Source organism: Coptis chinensis, chromosome 7 (assembly GCF_015680905.1).
Source record: "Coptis chinensis isolate HL-2020 chromosome 7, ASM1568090v1, whole genome shotgun sequence".
Taxonomy (NCBI): domain Eukaryota; kingdom Viridiplantae; phylum Streptophyta; class Magnoliopsida; order Ranunculales; family Ranunculaceae; genus Coptis; species Coptis chinensis.
Genome location: NC_141462.1, coordinates 18320673 through 18337996, shown reverse-complemented (window position 1 = coordinate 18337996; position 17324 = coordinate 18320673). Strand labels below are relative to the sequence as shown.

Sequence of the window (17324 nt, the reverse complement as noted above, 5' to 3'; positions counted from 1 at the left end):
AGATGCAAATGCATTGAAGTAACCTTAAAAAATAGTTAACAGAAAATCGGTAACTGGACGCAACTGTATAAAAATAACCTCATCGAATAGTTAACATGAAATTGGAAACTTAATGCAATTGCATCAAACTAACTTTAAAAAATAATTAACGAGAAATCGTAAGCCTCAAAGAATAATTAACGATAAATGGGAAACTGGATGCAACTGCATTGAACTAGCCTAAAAAAATAATTAACGGGAGAAATCGGAAACCGGATACAACTGCATTGAACTAACCTCATAAAATAATTAATTAAAAATTAGAAACTGGATGAAAATGCATTGAACTAACCTCAAAGAATAATTAACAGGAAATCGGAAACTATAACTAATCTCAAAGAATAATTAACAGGGAAATCAGAAACTAGATGCAAATGCATCGAACTAACTTCAAAGAATAATTAACGGAAAATCAGAAACTGAATGTAAATATATTGAATAACTATCCTTAAAGAATAATTAACTAACGGGAAATAAAAAACTTGATAATATTTGATGACCCTATATAATGTATAATATATAATTACTTTTATGTCATGTTTGTAAGGACATTACATGATAATCAATAAAAGTTGGTATTACACATCACTTTGGATAATTAATATGAAATCAGAAACTAACTGTATGCAAATACATTGAACTAACCTCAAATAATATTTCACGGGAATTCATTAAAGAATATTTAATGGCAAATTGGAAACTGAATGCAAATGCATTGAACTAATCTCAAAGAATAATTAACGGAAAATCGAAAGCTAGATGCAACTGCATTGAACTAAACTCAAATATTAATTAACAGTAAATTTGAAACTATATGCAAATGCGTCGAACTAGCCTCAAAAACATAATTGTATTATATGTAGTGAGAATAACTCGACAAATATAGTTTTGCAATTAAAGTGGTGTTTATCATCTCTCTTTTAGTATAATGGGAATGTCTTTCTATTCAAGTAGCTTCAATATCTTTTTGGCTTTATGTGGGCATTCTCATTACTTTGCACAATGTTAATATATTTTTGAATAATTTAATATAACGACACCCGTTTGTAGGACGGGTTCAAAAGCTACTTCCTATCTCATAACTCTGTATAGTTGCTAATATTTTTTAGAATAATTTAATATAACGATACCCGTTCGTAGGACGGGTTCGGAAGCTAGTTACCTTGTGACACTAAGTAAACATAAACTAACTCAAAACTTAAACAACCAGATAGACCCATTCTAGTAAGCAGGCAAACAAGCAAGCAAGCACGATGCTAAGTGATAATACTAATAATTCACCAAACATCCTCCCCTTGGACGGATGCTGTATTCCTTGTTCTGATCTTTTTCCCCTGCTTTTGCTCGTGCTGCTTCTGCTTCTGCTGCTGCTCTTGCTGCTAATGTTTTCTCGAGTTGTATTTTGGGCGTCCACTGCTTTCTTCCTCACATTTTGACGCTTCCCTATTGTTTCTTCAAATAAGCATGTAGTCCACCATCATTTATGTAGTCCTTTCGACGGATCAACTAGGTAAAACCAGGAGGAAAAATATGTAAACAGAATGTTCGACGAGCTGATGACCTCGTAAACATGATTGAACCATATGTTTGCAAGCTGATGACCTCGCAAACATGATTTTCGATGGTTAGGCTTCCAGCAGCTAGCTTAGAAGATATTATTAGGGTTATATATAGTACCAAACATCCCCCTATATACTCCCACTGCTGCAACTCTCCAAGAACGTAATAATGCTCCAATGGACACCGCTGAAGAGTTGAGAGGATTGCTTGCTATTGTAGCTACTTAAAAAATAATTATTGCCGTGAAACCGTTCTTTGCAGATTCATTTCAGTGTTGGCCATGGTAGTCAAGTACCTTACCATATGGTATTTGAGATGTTATGTTTGTCACGAGTAAAACTCATACGGTTGCTAGCTATATTTGGATGACAAGAACCATTGAACTTGCGAGTTCTGTATCATTTCAGATAGACCAAAAGGATTCATTTTCTCACATAAACAAATCAAAATATTACAGGCAGATGCATAGAGTTAATGCATAGTCTTCCTCACTTCCTTAAATACAAACAAAAGAATCTGGGTACCCATGCAGATAAAAAAAACTCTGGTGTCCACCACTGTCCACCTTCACATGGCCCGCTTTGGAAACCAAGTCATGCTTGAGGTCTTGGACAACTCCGTCTTTCACATCCCTTCTTTTTGAAAAATGTGCGCAGACCACTCGCCACAAATGCATAAGATAACTAAAAACACTTGCAAAGAGCATGAGATAAACGTAGCAACTGATAAGGAATTGCAACGGAAGGGAGAATAATAATGGATAAGAAACAGATGAATAAATGGAGAAAAGAAACGGTAAAAGGTTCATGGGTATATAGAAGCTTTTGACCTTTTCTCCTTTGGTTGATGAACAAGGGACAAAAGAGAAGCAAAGGTTACGTCCATAACAACAAACAATAAAAGAACTTATTATACATGAGAAGCTTCATTATTAGTAAACCCATGCACTACCCAAACCTTTCATTCACGCTGATATATTGATAAAAATAAACAAAATGATGAGAATCAAAGCATGAAAAAGATGAAAAACACACCATGATTGCGACAATGCCTCATCATGTAACTGGAAAATAGACCTCTATGAATGTAAATCTAGTTTAAAGGAAACAATGTCAATTTTGGAAGATTTGACCATAACTGACCTAATGAAATGTAATTCTAGGTAAGATCTGTTTTTTAACACTGAATTGTCGACCATCAGAAATTATTGTCTCCTTGAAAGACACCATTCCGGGGCAATTTATTTTCACCTATATTAACTAACATAGCCACTAACACATGTTTCTAGCACAGGGAATTAATGTGTCCCAACCCAGTATTGCAAGTTAAATTGTGTTACCTTAAAAAATAAGTAATACTAATAAACAACAACACTACTGATAAATCTTTCCACTGAAGGAAAGGTCATGAAATGGGGCACAATCCCAGGCACGGACATAGAAGTAGGACTGTTACCCATGAGTAGAATTGAGATGTTAATTGCTATTTGCTGTAGCATAGCATCTCCAGAGGTGTTACATATTGAGTTACTATCATCTTCACATGGTAAGTCATGATCCAAAAAATATTTATTATGAGTAAACGAAACAAATATACCCAAAAATCATACAGACAAGAAATCCAAACGCCAAAATAATGACCTAGAATGAAGGTGATGCCTTCAACAACAGTGAAACCCATACACTTGACAGAAAGGCCAGTATTTCAAATAACGAAAATTTAAATATAAAGTCTACCTCAAGGATATAAGACTTTTGAGAAAGAAACGATCTCTATAAATCTTTTTGTATATATATAAAATCTCCATAGAAAGATACACAAATCAAGTAATATCAGGAAAAAAAAACAATTCTCATTTCATTTTACCAAAAAATAGTTTCACTAAAATTTGAAGAAGACCACAGTTATAGGGGCCGCTAAAACTCTACAGACTAGTCTATGCTCAAGGTGTTTATCCTAAAAGGTAAATATTCTACCGAAGTGCCCCTAGATCTCAAGCATGTAAGGTTTGTGTCTACATTTAATGGTCTGTTTAGTCAAAAACATTTGGCTACAAAGTTGATCATAAAACTTGACCAAGAAACTATGCATAATTGCATACTGCCTAAGAACAAGATACTGAAAGTGTCGCCTAAGTTAGAAAATTTGCTCAGTCATAAAGGATAGATCTACACTGGGAGTGTCCCTTTTCCCGCCTGGGCGCTAAGCCTACCGACAGAGAAGACTACGAAATAATTACAAGAGGATGACAGCAACCTAATAAATAAACAACCACAATAAAGTTACTGGATGTTAAGTTCTAGTTTCTTGATCAAACTATCAGTATACACAATAATCCATATCACAACAAAAACTCAGTTCATCAATCACAGAAATGTGCATGATCCTAAGTAATTCAGCAAAAAAATGTGTTGATAGAAACCAGAAGAGATCTGAATATCTCATTACCCACGAAAAAATAAAAATGAAGAATGAATAGGATATAAAATCAAAACAAAGTAAACAATAAAAAGAGAGGGTAAATGCAAAAAAATAGCTCATTTACATAAGAAACAATATTGAAGAAAACACCAGAGGAAAGTAAGGAGAGAAAAAAAATCCTCCAAGAGAAATTTAGGGAAAAGAGATAAAATCGAAGTAAAAGTCAATAAAAAGTAAGATATTGTTGTCAGGTCACAGTATGAGATTCGTCTTCAATAGTCAACGGAATTTTTTTAAAAACTACAGTTGGAAAAGTGAGGAGACAGTAAAACTAAAACAGCGGCATCTCAGGCTTAACTTTCCCCATAAGTTTCTTCACTGGCAATCAAAGTGCAAGGATAACAGAAGGATTAAAAACATCATTGATGCTGCCATAAAAATATAAATGACATTTAAATACAGCACAAAGGCACAAGAGAAAGGTTGAAAAATTAAGGAGGAGACACTAAGACATAAAAGAAATGATAAACTAAAAGCAGCAGCAGCAGCATCTCAGAATTAACTTTCCCCATAAGTTTCTTCACTGGCAATCAAAGTGCAAGGATAACATAAGGATTTAAACATCATTGATGCAGCCATACAATATAAATGACTTTTCAATAATCAATACAGCACAAAGGAACCAGAAAGTTAAAATGATACTAGTACAGTAGTACGGTATTACCATGTTGTCATCAAAATTTGAATTATAAATTCTTCCTCAGTGCTCCAAAATAGAAAACATACAAATTGATATTATGTGATTCTATCTAAGCTTATCAGTAGATCCTAATAGAAAGATTAAGTTGGCTGCAACAAGCTGTCATGTTACCCATGAGTATAGAAGAAAGTTATCGAAAAATGTGTCGTATAAGTGGCTGTTCTCATAGCAGTATTGTTTGCAAGCAAATTATTTTGACCGCACAGGTAGTTTGCTACCTCAGGAGAAGAAGGTGATAACTTTGTCTCTCAAATGTACTAATTATAGATTGGACAGTGGAACTTGACAAGGAAAATCCTCTACGGTCACTCGTCGGGACATGAAATCCACAATAGATGTTTACAAGTAGTTTGCTACCTCACGAGAAAAAGGAGATAACTGTCTCTCAAATGTCATAATTAAAGATTTTACACCTCAATGGGACTTGGACAAGCAAAATCGTCTATGGTTACTAGTCAGGACACATGTCTTCATAGATGTTTATCTTCATAGTTCCAGATCCTGACAAGAAAATAGTGTTTTTTTTAACGGTTGGGTATTACTTGTTCATATCTGGTATCTATATTGATTTCTAGTACAAAATGAAAGCTCTATCAGTAGCATCAGGAACCAAAAAATAAACTCGCAAGATGTAAGTAGAAGGGTGTGTAATGTTAAAGCATGTTTCTCTACTAAGTTTCTATTGCACATATTTGCACAAGTGTTTTCCTATCAGAGGGAAGGGGGGCATGTCCTTAGAGGATGTAAAGGTTCAACAACAATGAATTCTCGCAACAATTCGATGGGTAAACGGGTCATAATCTTAATAAATGAACTTTACCTGATCTAAAAACCTTCATGGTAATAAATGTATGTTTAGATGACTAACATAAGAAGTCAAACTTGATTGAATGAATTGTCATTCTCAAGTAAAGAAACAAAATAAAGAACGCACAAAGAATTTAAAATCACGCATACACGGAAAAGAATATCATTCATAAAAAATCACGGCCCAAAAAGTGCAACTAATGTAGAGAGCTACTCACAATTGCTGCATACTACAAAATAGACCCGCCTGGAAAAAGTAATGTTGCCCCCAAGAAAAGTGGTTAGATCTTAAGTGACAGAGAGGTGCCCAAACATGCCTCGAAAGGTAGCCTGAATTAACAAAGTTTGCACCTGATTCTTTCCAAGCACATTGAGACCCCCTACAATGGAAAGCTTCCTCATACTGGGAACAAAAAGCAATGAAGGGAGGAAAAATGAATTGTCCACTAAAAAAAAGCATCCAAATACTGAAGCCAATTGAAAATCAACGAAAGAACAAAGAATAACAACTCAATTTAGAGAATAATTTTTCGAGTATTAGAGAGTATGCAAGAATGTCTAGCGGAAACTCGTTGCCACGGAATGTAAATTTATTATCTAATTCAACAGCTTGCTAGTGCTCAGGCACGATGACCTGTCTGTGAAGTTCGTTTTAAAGGTTGTTATTGAAGATGGGCATCTAACTTAAAACCAATTGGTGATAAGTTAAGAGGCCCCAAGACATATATTTTTGTGTGGCTTAACATATCCCATGTGGCTCTAAACATCTCAACATGCCCCCTCACGTGTGGGCATTATTTGAGCCTAACACGTAGACAAACATACTTGGGTTACGTTGAGTAAACAACAGGCCCTTTGGGCCAAACACAATAGCCCACTCTGATACCATATTAAAGATGGGCATCCACCTTAAATCCAATTAGCATATCCCATGTGGGACTAAACATCTCAACAGTTGTTTTTACTGAAACTATATAATAGATTGACCAACTTTTATCCTTGTTGGTTTATGATTGCAATAATATCTAGATGAGTATATTAATTTTGGTGAACTGATTTGTTACAAATTTAACTTCATTATGTAAGTTCAAAAACTAAGATGAAATCTATCTGGGATGTATCCACCAGTGATCAATAAAGATGAGATATAAACAGATCGCTAAATCGCTAATTAGGCTAAAGAGTGTCTTAACCTTACTAATGGGATTAATAGGTAATGTGTTTTGACGTCCAGTCAACCACATGGTCATGCTTAGATGGACCGTGTACAATTACCAATAGTATTCTATATGCTGCCTGTTTGTATTAGGTATTTAGGTTTATGTATTTTTAATGAGATTTCAACTTTACCGAACAAAAAAAAAACTATATATATAAATATATATATATATAATATATATATAGTAATTCTCTAAAGAGTAGCTACTTAAGTTAACGTAAAATAAGTATGTACGTAAAACTTCACCTACAAAATGAATTCAAATCTAATTTTTTGTGGTTATGAAGCACTCACCATAATGATTATCTTCCCAAAATTTCAGCTCATTTGGAAACCTCTAACATAGATAAAAATTGTTTGCATCTTTAAAAAAAAATCTATCGATCCAGAAATGTTAAGTTTTTGTAATCGTTTTTTGCCAATGTTAGATGTTTCCAAATGAGCTGAAATTTTGTAGAGATGATCTTAATATTGAGTATATCATATCCACAAAAAAATAGGTTTGAATTCATTTTGTAGGTGAAATTTTACTTACGTATTTATTTTAAAATTTTAAAATTAACTTAAGAATAGTATATATATATATATATATATATATATATATATATATATATATATATACTTCAGTTTATTCCAAAATTATAACTTGTCTTTTCCAATGCAGTTTCTTCTCGCTTTTTACCTATATCTTTCTATTTCTTTTTCAGATAACATAATTTATACATGAAAATTGTACCCACAAACCTCTACTTTATGACTATGCTCGTCCAAATCTACAACAATACTGAGTGCTCGATCAAATAGTCATATGTTGGGACACCACTCCCCCGATAATTTTAAATGTGGTCCCTCCAATTTTCTTTACCCCATATAATATTGACAAAGTACGCTAGTGATAAACAGCGACACTCAATGGGTTCAGCTGACCGCCTCACAGAGAATAAAAAAGAAGCTCTAACAACTGCCCCTCAAACAAAATGCCCCCATCTAAAATTAAAAAACTTGACTCAAGAGGAGCTTCCCAATTATCATTACAAGAATCTTTGTTGTCAATAGCACAGAACCCGTCTTGACTTTGTCAAATTTTCTCCAATTTCACTCCATCCATATCCCCAATACCACGAAAAAATAAGTTGAAACCATAACACCAAAGTACTCCAACCACACACGAGAATAGCAACATGTCTCCAATTTGACTCCATCCATATACCACATAACCTCAATAACACAATATCTGTAATATAACTATAACACAACAAGTACTCCAACAACACACGAGGATAGCCAATTCCAAGAATATATTTGACCGACACCCAAGAACAAAGGACAGTAACTCACAAGAAGTTTGTACCATGTATTATCATAGCGAGGAAGTGGTAGGACTACCAAGTTGGAAAAGAAAGTCCAATTCTCCTAGAGTCATATAAGAAAAAGTCGTGAACTAGCAAAGAGTTCCTCAAATACATTAAAAATATGTGTTGACAGAATTTCACAGAAAAGATGCATTTCTTTCACATGATTCAAACACAGTCGTCCACACTATTAGAGAGGGCGAGAGGCCGTCAAGAAGCTATCATGTCCCAACAGTTGGCCACTCCCAATCGTTCAAGTATCTCTAGAGTATAAACACAAAATTTAAAGTAAAAGTCCACCTCCCCCATCACATCAAGTTTCAAAGAAGAGTAAATATCATACTCTTACACAACTAAAACAAGATGAAACACATTCTACTTAACAAAATGAACAATTTCATCTCCCAGACTCTGTACATACTAATGGTATCAGTCTCCTAGGACTTCAGAACCATCTCTAGATTCCGCACTAAAGCCCCTAAACAGCCATAAACACCAAAAGGAAAAAAGTGATATTAGCAAAACAACCCCAAACCTCTACAACCATCAAGGAAGAGTACTCAAGTCATTTTCTATTTCCAACACTTCATTTCTCTGAACGCAAGCTTTATCTGACCCACAAGATGCTGCTTCACTAATGGGATTTATGGTCATGGGCAGCGCGAGTGGAGGATAATAAGTACATTACTCTAAAATAAGGTACTTTAGTCTTCCCTGCAGAGATGTTGAATCAAATCCATCTCCAAGATTCTGAAACAAAGTGGACTTACAACGTTATCTGGATGGAGCCCCATAAGATTAGATAGAATATCCACCTTAACCACAAAAAACCTCTGCCCAGCTCACAAACGGAATACCAACAAATCATTTAAAGAATGTTGCAGTACTTGCAAATGTTCTGGCACCTAGAAACATAAGATCTTGCTATAAACTACGACTCTGCTGTACTTTTCGCTCATTTTAAAGAATTTAGTGATGAGCTGACAGGCAAATGTGCACAGTAACTTGCCTTTCCAATTCTCATTATTTATTATTTGCTACTGGACTATCACCTTACAGCTTAAGGCTAATGGATTTCTCAATTTTCGTGGAACACAGCGCCCCTAACATCACTAAAATATATTTATCAGCTTTTCAATTTCCATACAAGTATTAATTATTAAAATGTATTGGCCTACATTGTTAGTCTAAGTAAACTTTTCTTGTTAATAAATAGTGCTCTTCGTTTCCAGAGTCCTTGGTGTGTGATCAAATGGTCACCAAGCCAAATTTAAACATCTAAATCGGACAGTCGGACTTCAGATACATGCTTAATATATGTGTCTGCACTACCACGTACGTATGAAGTACATCAACCTAGGTATTCCTTTGAAGAAGTTTTTATTTAAAAATGAATGAAGTGATGGTTCAAAAACACATCGTATAATCCATATGGGATTGACAGCTAGATTCTGCAAAATAATAATAGACTCCACTAAAAGAGGGAGACAAAGAAAAACGATAGGGTTACATTTATGCATCTTCACCGAAATTACTTCGCTAATTTAAAAAACAAAAAGTCAAGAGACCTATGATATGCTCCTACAACATGCATAGAAATGAATTGATTATAGATAAGCAAGTTAGACCTTAAAAGATCTGATGAAGAAAAACCTAGGGCTTATCTAAATGAAGCCAAGTTACTGTTTGACGATATATGGTACCACAGAACCAAGATTGGGTGCTACCTGTATGGGCATCACTTCCCAGTTCACATCAAAGGCTCTGTGGCATGTCAAATCAACATTGAACCATAACTACATTCGACACATTATTCTGATAGAAGACGGCACAGTTTTGAGCTTTTCTAGAGATTACCGACATGTGGGTATTCTGTGGGGGTAGTAGGGTGTACTGGGTTTAGGGTGGTCCTTTATTAATAGCTTTGGCACTTCCTATGCGTGGTGATGTAATATTTCATATTTTCATGTTATATCAGCTATCTTTTATCGATGAAGAAAGAAAGGGGTATTGTGACTAACTAGTATCAAATTTACAGGTAATAGCAATGAATGGAAATAAAAAGCATGTGAATCACATAGAAAAACAATAGTAAAAAAAATGAAGTAACACCACTGTACGGAAATTAATGTACCTTTTCAACTGCATGAGTTTCGATACTTTCAAGTTTCGATCCACAATGGCATTTCAGTTTTTATAAAGCATGTGTTTTATATTTTAAATGACACCCACAATCACAGCCAATTTTCCCAGACTATAGTTTTTCACCATGAAACATAAGAAATGTTGGAGATATGTGGATGTGCAGAAGAGGCACAAAGCACATGCATATAGCATACGGGCAACCAAATTGATAATTTATCTCTAAATTCCTAAGTTACAATGATACGGAAACATGTGTCCCGTATTCAACACAGATACAAAGTGTCTAACACAGCAAATATAAAAAATTGAGGTATATCACATACAATATATGTCCAACAAGGACACGCGCATATGTATCCAACACGGATTATTTTTAAATTATGGTGTGCCGAAGTGACAAAATTCCAAATCTTGTTGTACTAATTACATTTTCCACTTCAAAGCTACAATTCCTAATCTTACCAGATATGTTTTGTTAATGTTCTTACAAGATTTTATAATTTCTACTTGCTAAATAATCGGTAATAAGAAAGCTCTAATGACTAGTGTCTTTAAAATGACATCCTAAATGAACTTTTTTATCCCATTTTCTTTTTTCATTTTTTTTAAGAATGGATAAATTCTAATGGAATTGGAGGTCATACAACTACATAAACTCTGGCAAAACCAAAATTAGGCCGTAGACTAAGGGTAGTGTACTAATATGAACCTAAGACAGAGAAGATGAAGAATACAGGGAAACAAAAGGCCCAGCATAGTTTCTTCGGTCAATAACTACATATCATAATAAGAATCTGGCTACTCACAAGACTCAGGTTGGCATCCATGTTCAGAAAAGTAACTTTACACATTCATGTTCAGAAAAGTAACTTTTAAGATCAGATATTCAAACATTCTAGAATAACAACATATAAAGGGATCAAAGAGGTCCAACAGCTCAATAACTTAAAGCAAATAAAAACAAATTTTGGACTAAACATATCAAGTTGTAAGCTTAGGAAAAGAAATCACTACTGCAAATGAGATACGCTAAACTTGCAACAGAAACTTTAGTTCCAAAAACCATCTCCATTAAACAAACCAGTAAGCTGAAACAATTAAAGTAGCATAAACCATCCCATACGAAAAAGGCATAATATATAGAAGAGTGATCACCTACATGTCTCCACCGCACATAATTGAAGACAAAAAACAAGACCCAATAGTAACGATGACTCCCTGATGTCAATTTTCATGATTCTCAATATTGGTCTTCCTGGCCTTGTTTGTGTCACCATCATGTGAGATATGATCCTCCGAAGATCTGCACAAAAAGAAAATAACACTGAGATCTATGCAGATATAGACTAAAATACTCGGGAAGAAAAGAGCATTTCAAAATGGAAATAACAATATAGTAATATAGTAATAAAGAGAAATTACTAACAATTTCTGTTTCTTAGCATTGTCCTTCTTAATGTTTAGGACCATATCCATAGCCATCTTTTGGTGTTCTCTTGTTTGTGAATGCATCTCAAGACCCTCCACGGTTTCACAGTCAACTTTGCAAATGCGGCACCACCCCATGCTCCCCTGTTTCCTCTTTCTTGAGTGGTCCAGAGACTCTCCCTCACCCTGAAATGACCATTACGTAACACAAATAAAATTTGATAACTCCATAAGTTCAGAAGACAACTTCCAGTAAATTTAGACTTTCTAACAAAATAAAATAAAATAATTAAGAAGTAAATATCTTTGCACACATAAATTATATGAAAGTGTAGCTCCTGAGTATATATACCACTTACATCCATGAGTTGCACATAAAGTGTGATCTATATTACATACAAGAAGTAAATAATAAGGGGTTAACTAGTATTACCCCCCCACTAGATGAGCCAATTAGGATTTCCCCCTTACTAGATGGGGAAATTAGGGTCTCCCCCCTAAGTACACAAAAAAAAAGTCAACTTGGGTTGATCAGGTTTTTTTTGTGTGTATTTGGGGGGGGGAGACCCTAATTTCCCATCTAGTGGGGATCCTAATTGGCTCATCTAGTGGGGGGGTAATGTTCGTTAACCCAATAATAAGTTGCGTGCAAGTACACATGCTAAATTTATACTCACTGCATTGAAAAATCCTGCATCATTTGAATTTCCACGATTGGGGATGTTACTGCTGAATCCAGGCCGTGAATGATTGGGTAAGTGGCCCCCAACTGAATCACCAATGCGTAAATGGGAAGGTAAATTTCCCTGTCCACCCACATCACCTAACCTTAAAGGGTTTGGATAGTTGCCATAACCACCATTCCTCAAATGACTAGGTAACATATCAGGACCAACCAAGTCCCCACCCCTCAAATGGAAACGCTCTCCAACTCGTAAATTTCCAGGAATATCAGGTTCACCTCTGCGCAAGTGGCTTGGTAGAATGGGAAATCTACTTTCGAGAAAGGGATTTCCATCAGGAGGGAGATCAAACAATCTAGATCTTTCACCATATGCTCGTGTTTCCCTGCCATCGATATCTTCAATACGACCAAATCTACTAGGAGGGATGTCAGGGTATTCTCTACCTGGACTTCTTGAAGGAAGCAAACCATTTATACGAAGTCGACCTGATTCAGATGCTGATCTATGGATATCTGGATGGGGAGGCAGCAATCTTGAAGCAGAAGCATTAACAGTGCCATCCATTATAAGTCTAGCATCACCAGTGAAACCATGGGGTGCCCTATCAAGAGGCCTTGAAGAGGAAAAATAACTTTCCCTAGAGACATGTTCAGGATCCAAATGAGCAGGCCTAGGTAAGCGTTTGAGGTCATCAAAAAACTCTCTGCGGATGAATCCGTCTTCAGGTAGTTGCTTATATCTCTCCTCTGGGAAACGCTTAAATCTGTCCTCCTGCAAACCAAATACACCGCCAGACAACACCCTGGCTGAGTCCCCGTTCATTTTCATTATGTCTGATTGCATACTAGATGGCTGCCCAAATGACACACGATCTGCAGCTCCAGGCAAATGCATATCTGGTTGTCTACTGTCAAAATAACCACTCCTCTTCTGAGCAAATAATTCGGAGTCCATAGGATTACCAGGTAACTGCTGACCATGCGGAGGTACCATTCTCGTTATGCTACCTTGAGAATCAAATGCTCCAGGAGGAGCCCCACGAAAAGCCGGTCCTCCCATAGGATCACCTTGAGTTTGGAGGCCACCAGCATGGTGAGGAGGCAGATTTGTGCTAAGATGCCCTTGAGGACCAAAGGGCCCGGGTCCTCGCATGAATGAAGATGAGGATCCTGGTTCAATACCGCCACCAGGTGGAAGTTCAGGGTGAAATGAACTAAGAGGTCGATTTGCAAGGGGGTGCGTAAAACTCCCTGGAGGACCTAAAGGCTGCCCTTGCAAAGGCACATTTCCAAGTATGTTATGCCCTTGAGGCCTCATATGTGTAGGTGGAGGCCCTGGCAATTGCATCTGATGTGGAGGAAGGTTTTGTTGTGACATTTGGTCAGCTACCGGAGGCCATTGTACTCGATCTTGCATATGTGGAGGACCATGAATCATAGGCAATTGTTGCTTATCAGAAACTGAAACCGCATGACCAGGTTGTAAAAAGCTACTGCCATGCACCTGACTAGGACCAGGACGGGAGTGAGCTATTCTCTCATAAGTTGGACCATGAAGTTGATGAGGCTGCTGTTGCAAAGGACCTCTATCTAAAGAAAGAGCTTGCTTGTTGTTCCTCTCATAACCTTGTGAGGCTAGCTTCACTTGAGATTCCACTGAATCATTTTGTAACTTTGCACCCTTCTCATTAACTATCTCCGCTTGATTTGATGAAATAGATTTCCGGACATCATTCTGAATTTCCTTATCTTCCAGCTGAGAATTGTCATCCCGGTTTTGAGCATTATATGGAATGCTATTCTGATCCTTAACTGCAGTCTCGGCTGACATTCCACCAGCTGAAGACTCCGACTTTACTGTTGGCTCTTCCTTAACCATATTCTTAACAATGGGCTCATCAGAGCCATCTTGAGAAGATGAAACTCGATCTTTTTCCAATGCCTGAGAAGATTCTGAGATCTCCTTCACATCTGAATTCGGATGGCTAATCTTAGCTTCACTTTCATTGACAGACTTGTCATTACCATCCATAGCTTTCAATTCATTTTCAGATTTTCCAAGCCGGGATTCAATCAGACCAGCTCCTTGAGAAGATGGGGTAGGCAACACATTTTCATCCTTCACATCATTTTTCTTCAAAGACACTTCAGCTTGTAGTTCAGGTTGCATGGTAGGTTCCACAGACGATACAGGCGTCTTTGCCCCATGCACTGGAGCAGATGATTGTGGTCGGATGTTTGGCCTCACAGGGTACTGTTGGACTCCACCAGTGTGTCCAACCTGAGAGGGTTGAAAAGGTTGATGTGGCACTCCATGATTTGCCAGCAAAGGGCGTCCTGCATAATTCTGAGATTGATGTGACTGTAATCCACGGGATAAGGGAACATTCTGAGCTTGTGAGGCTTGAGGCAAGGTAGACGAAGGCACCTGAGGACGTAGCTGAGACTGCATTGCTTGCTGATGGATCAATGAAATCGGCTGTTGGGGAGTATTTTGTACCAAACCTGTTGTTTGCCCCACAAACACTTGAGGATGGTGTGAATGCCCGTAAGCCTGTTGAGCCACATTTAGATGAGGTGGTTGCGTACCAGGGTACTGAAGGACAGGTTGATTTAATTGCTGAGCTTGTGGATGCACAAGCTGTTGTGCAGGAGGCATGTTAGGGCGTTGTCCCTGAGGAGGCACATGAGAATGTGGCGGACGCATCTGAACCACCTGCTGCTGAGGGAACTGAGCCTGCATTTGACCAGGAAGTTGAGGTAGTGGGTGTGTTGCACCTTGCTGCTGCAGATGCATATTAATTGGATGCTGTTGCGGAGGGCCTGATGGCACTTGTTGGCTAGGCTGAGGTTGGGGATAGGATTGGTGGCCTGTTACAGAATTAGATAATGGAGGCTGGGGCTGTGTCTGAGGTCGTACTTGTGACTGTGACTGCATCTGTGTAAGAGTGTGGTGTTGCTGCTGAGGATAAGGATGGGTCGGCTGTTGAGTTTGAGGATGCTGGGGACGGGGCTGTTGGTGCTGGGGAACCTGGGGACGCTGTTGAAATTGGGGCTGAACTTGCAACTGCTGATGGGGTTGAGTTTGTAAATACAACTGTGGCTGTTGCTGGCCGTGGACTGGTGGGAAAGTTTGTGACGGCATTTGAGGTTGAGCAGTTTGAAGTTGATGAGGGGCGCTTGTCTGTGCTTGCACCTGAGATAGTACACCAACCTGAGCCTGTGGATGTGCATTAGCTTGGGGCTGGGTTTGTGGTTGAGTTTGGGTTTGGGGTTGGGGCTGTGCCTGGGGATGAACTAATGGTTGGCCCTGCAGTTGAGGCTGAGGCTGAGGCTGCATATACATCTGAGGCTGCTGCCCTTGGCTCACATGTGCAGTAAGTTGTTGCTGCTGATAGGCTTGTTGCTGATAATGCTGTTGGTAAGGATTGTACCCAGGATACTGCTGGTAGTACTGCTGGTACTGTTGTTGTTGCTGATACCACTGTTCAGGTGTAGGAACGGCCTGAACTGCAGCTTGAGGCTGGATATTAGTGTTTACTTGACTCTGACCTTGGCCTGAGGTTGGCGCAACCACACCCTGAGCAGCCTGGGCCTGTGAATTTGATGCACCAGCTTGAGTAGACGCTTGGTTCTGTTCAGAAGTTGTGGCTGCACCAGTAGCTGTTGTTGCATCCTGACCACCTTCTGCCTGCTGTGCTTGTGGCTGCACACCCTGTAGAACCAATATATGTTAAGTCCAAGAACAAAAAAAAGTACACAAAGAACAATAAAATTCAATCTAACTGCTCTTCAACACTCACTGGGCAGTTTTGTGCGTGTTCCTGCACTTGACGATGCACAATTTGTGTCCCGCACCTGTTGCATACAACTGGTGAATTGCCAAAAGCACACCCAGTGCAATGAGTTATACACTCCGACAATTCACCCTGCCATGTACACCCACTCCTGTGATAAAGACAGTGAACAGCAATCTTCCCTATGGTTTCAGCAAGTGCTTTATTCAATTCGACAAGAGGCTGCAAAAAGTTACATACATATTAATTACAAAATCTCGACCAAAAAAAAAAAAACAAACAAACAAAACGAACCTTGGAATCCGCCTCAGTGACGAGATAACCATCATAAGGACAAGCGTGAGTAGTACTGACAACGTAAGTTAAACAAGGCTTGCAATAGAGATGAGTACATTGTGATTGTAATGCTTCATTTGGATATACAAGCAGACGACAAACAGGACAAAAATATTCTCCAGCTAGAGATTGTATGTTTAATATGCACTCATTGTCAAACCCCATTCTTCTGAAACAATAAACCAATTATCGATTGATCTACACAAATAATAACAAATTAAATTAACAAAATTAGGGTTTATACCTGAAATAAAGTAGCTGCTAAATGATAAACCCTAGAGAAAACGCATATCGATAAAATAGTTAAATATCGGTTGTTCGAAATATAAATATAATGAGTTTTTTTTGGTGGAGACTGGAAAAGAGAGTGAGTGAGATTGGAAGGAAACAAATAAAAATAAGTTTTATAATGAATGGGTTTACCTGTTTGATGATACTTCAAACGGCGTTATGAGATTCGCCCTAATTGGGCGGTGTTAGTGATTTATTATTTTTAATGTCTACAAAATTGGTGCTTCACTAATTTAGGCCATTCATCTATGATGGTAAATATTTATTCTTAGTACATTTTTATTTTTTTACTGACACGTGTGATTTCAGTTATAGTCCGAATTTGTTCACAAGCGGCTGGTGAAATCTACCAACGCTGATTCAAGCCCACGTGTATTACTAAAACTCCTGTTTTTTCTTTTGTCTTTTTTCTTTTTTACAAAAATAATATATCTAAAAAACAAAAAATAAATTAAACTATTTTATCCACGATTCTCTCCCCATA

General features: G+C 37.5%; 1 protein-coding gene and 2 non-coding genes across 9 annotated transcripts; all 3 read right to left on the bottom strand.

Annotated features, from left to right (window-relative positions):
- Positions 1-1977: 1977 nt before the first annotated feature.
- Positions 1978-17093, bottom strand: LOC147486408 (uncharacterized). 7 transcript variants are annotated; one of them, XR_015200664.1, is made up of 9 exons: positions 16973-17093; positions 16794-16824; positions 16508-16718; positions 16220-16435; positions 12409-16131; positions 11730-11917; positions 11463-11606; positions 5806-5990; positions 1978-5281 (listed from the first exon to the last, which is right to left on the bottom strand). XR_015200664.1 is itself a non-coding variant. In XM_086569693.1 (7 exons), the coding sequence occupies exons 3-7, from the start codon at positions 16712-16714 to the stop codon at positions 11528-11530; spliced, it is 4413 nt and encodes a 1470-aa protein (XP_086425819.1). In that variant the 5' UTR covers positions 16715-16718; positions 16794-16824; positions 16973-17093; the 3' UTR covers positions 11352-11527. The 7 variants fall into 7 exon arrangements, 3 of the variants coding, with proteins under 3 accessions (XP_086425819.1, XP_086425820.1, XP_086425821.1); XR_015200665.1 differs by having other exon boundaries at positions 1978-4603; XR_015200663.1 differs by having other exon boundaries at positions 1978-5990.
- On the bottom strand, positions 4361-4452 carry LOC147486410 (small nucleolar RNA snoR26). The gene has a single exon (XR_015203435.1). It is a non-coding gene; the product is annotated as a small nucleolar RNA snoR26 (small nucleolar RNA).
- Positions 4566-4656, bottom strand: LOC147486409 (small nucleolar RNA snoR26). Its single transcript, XR_015203434.1, has one exon. It is a non-coding gene; the product is annotated as a small nucleolar RNA snoR26 (small nucleolar RNA).
- Positions 17094-17324: the final 231 nt, after the last annotated feature.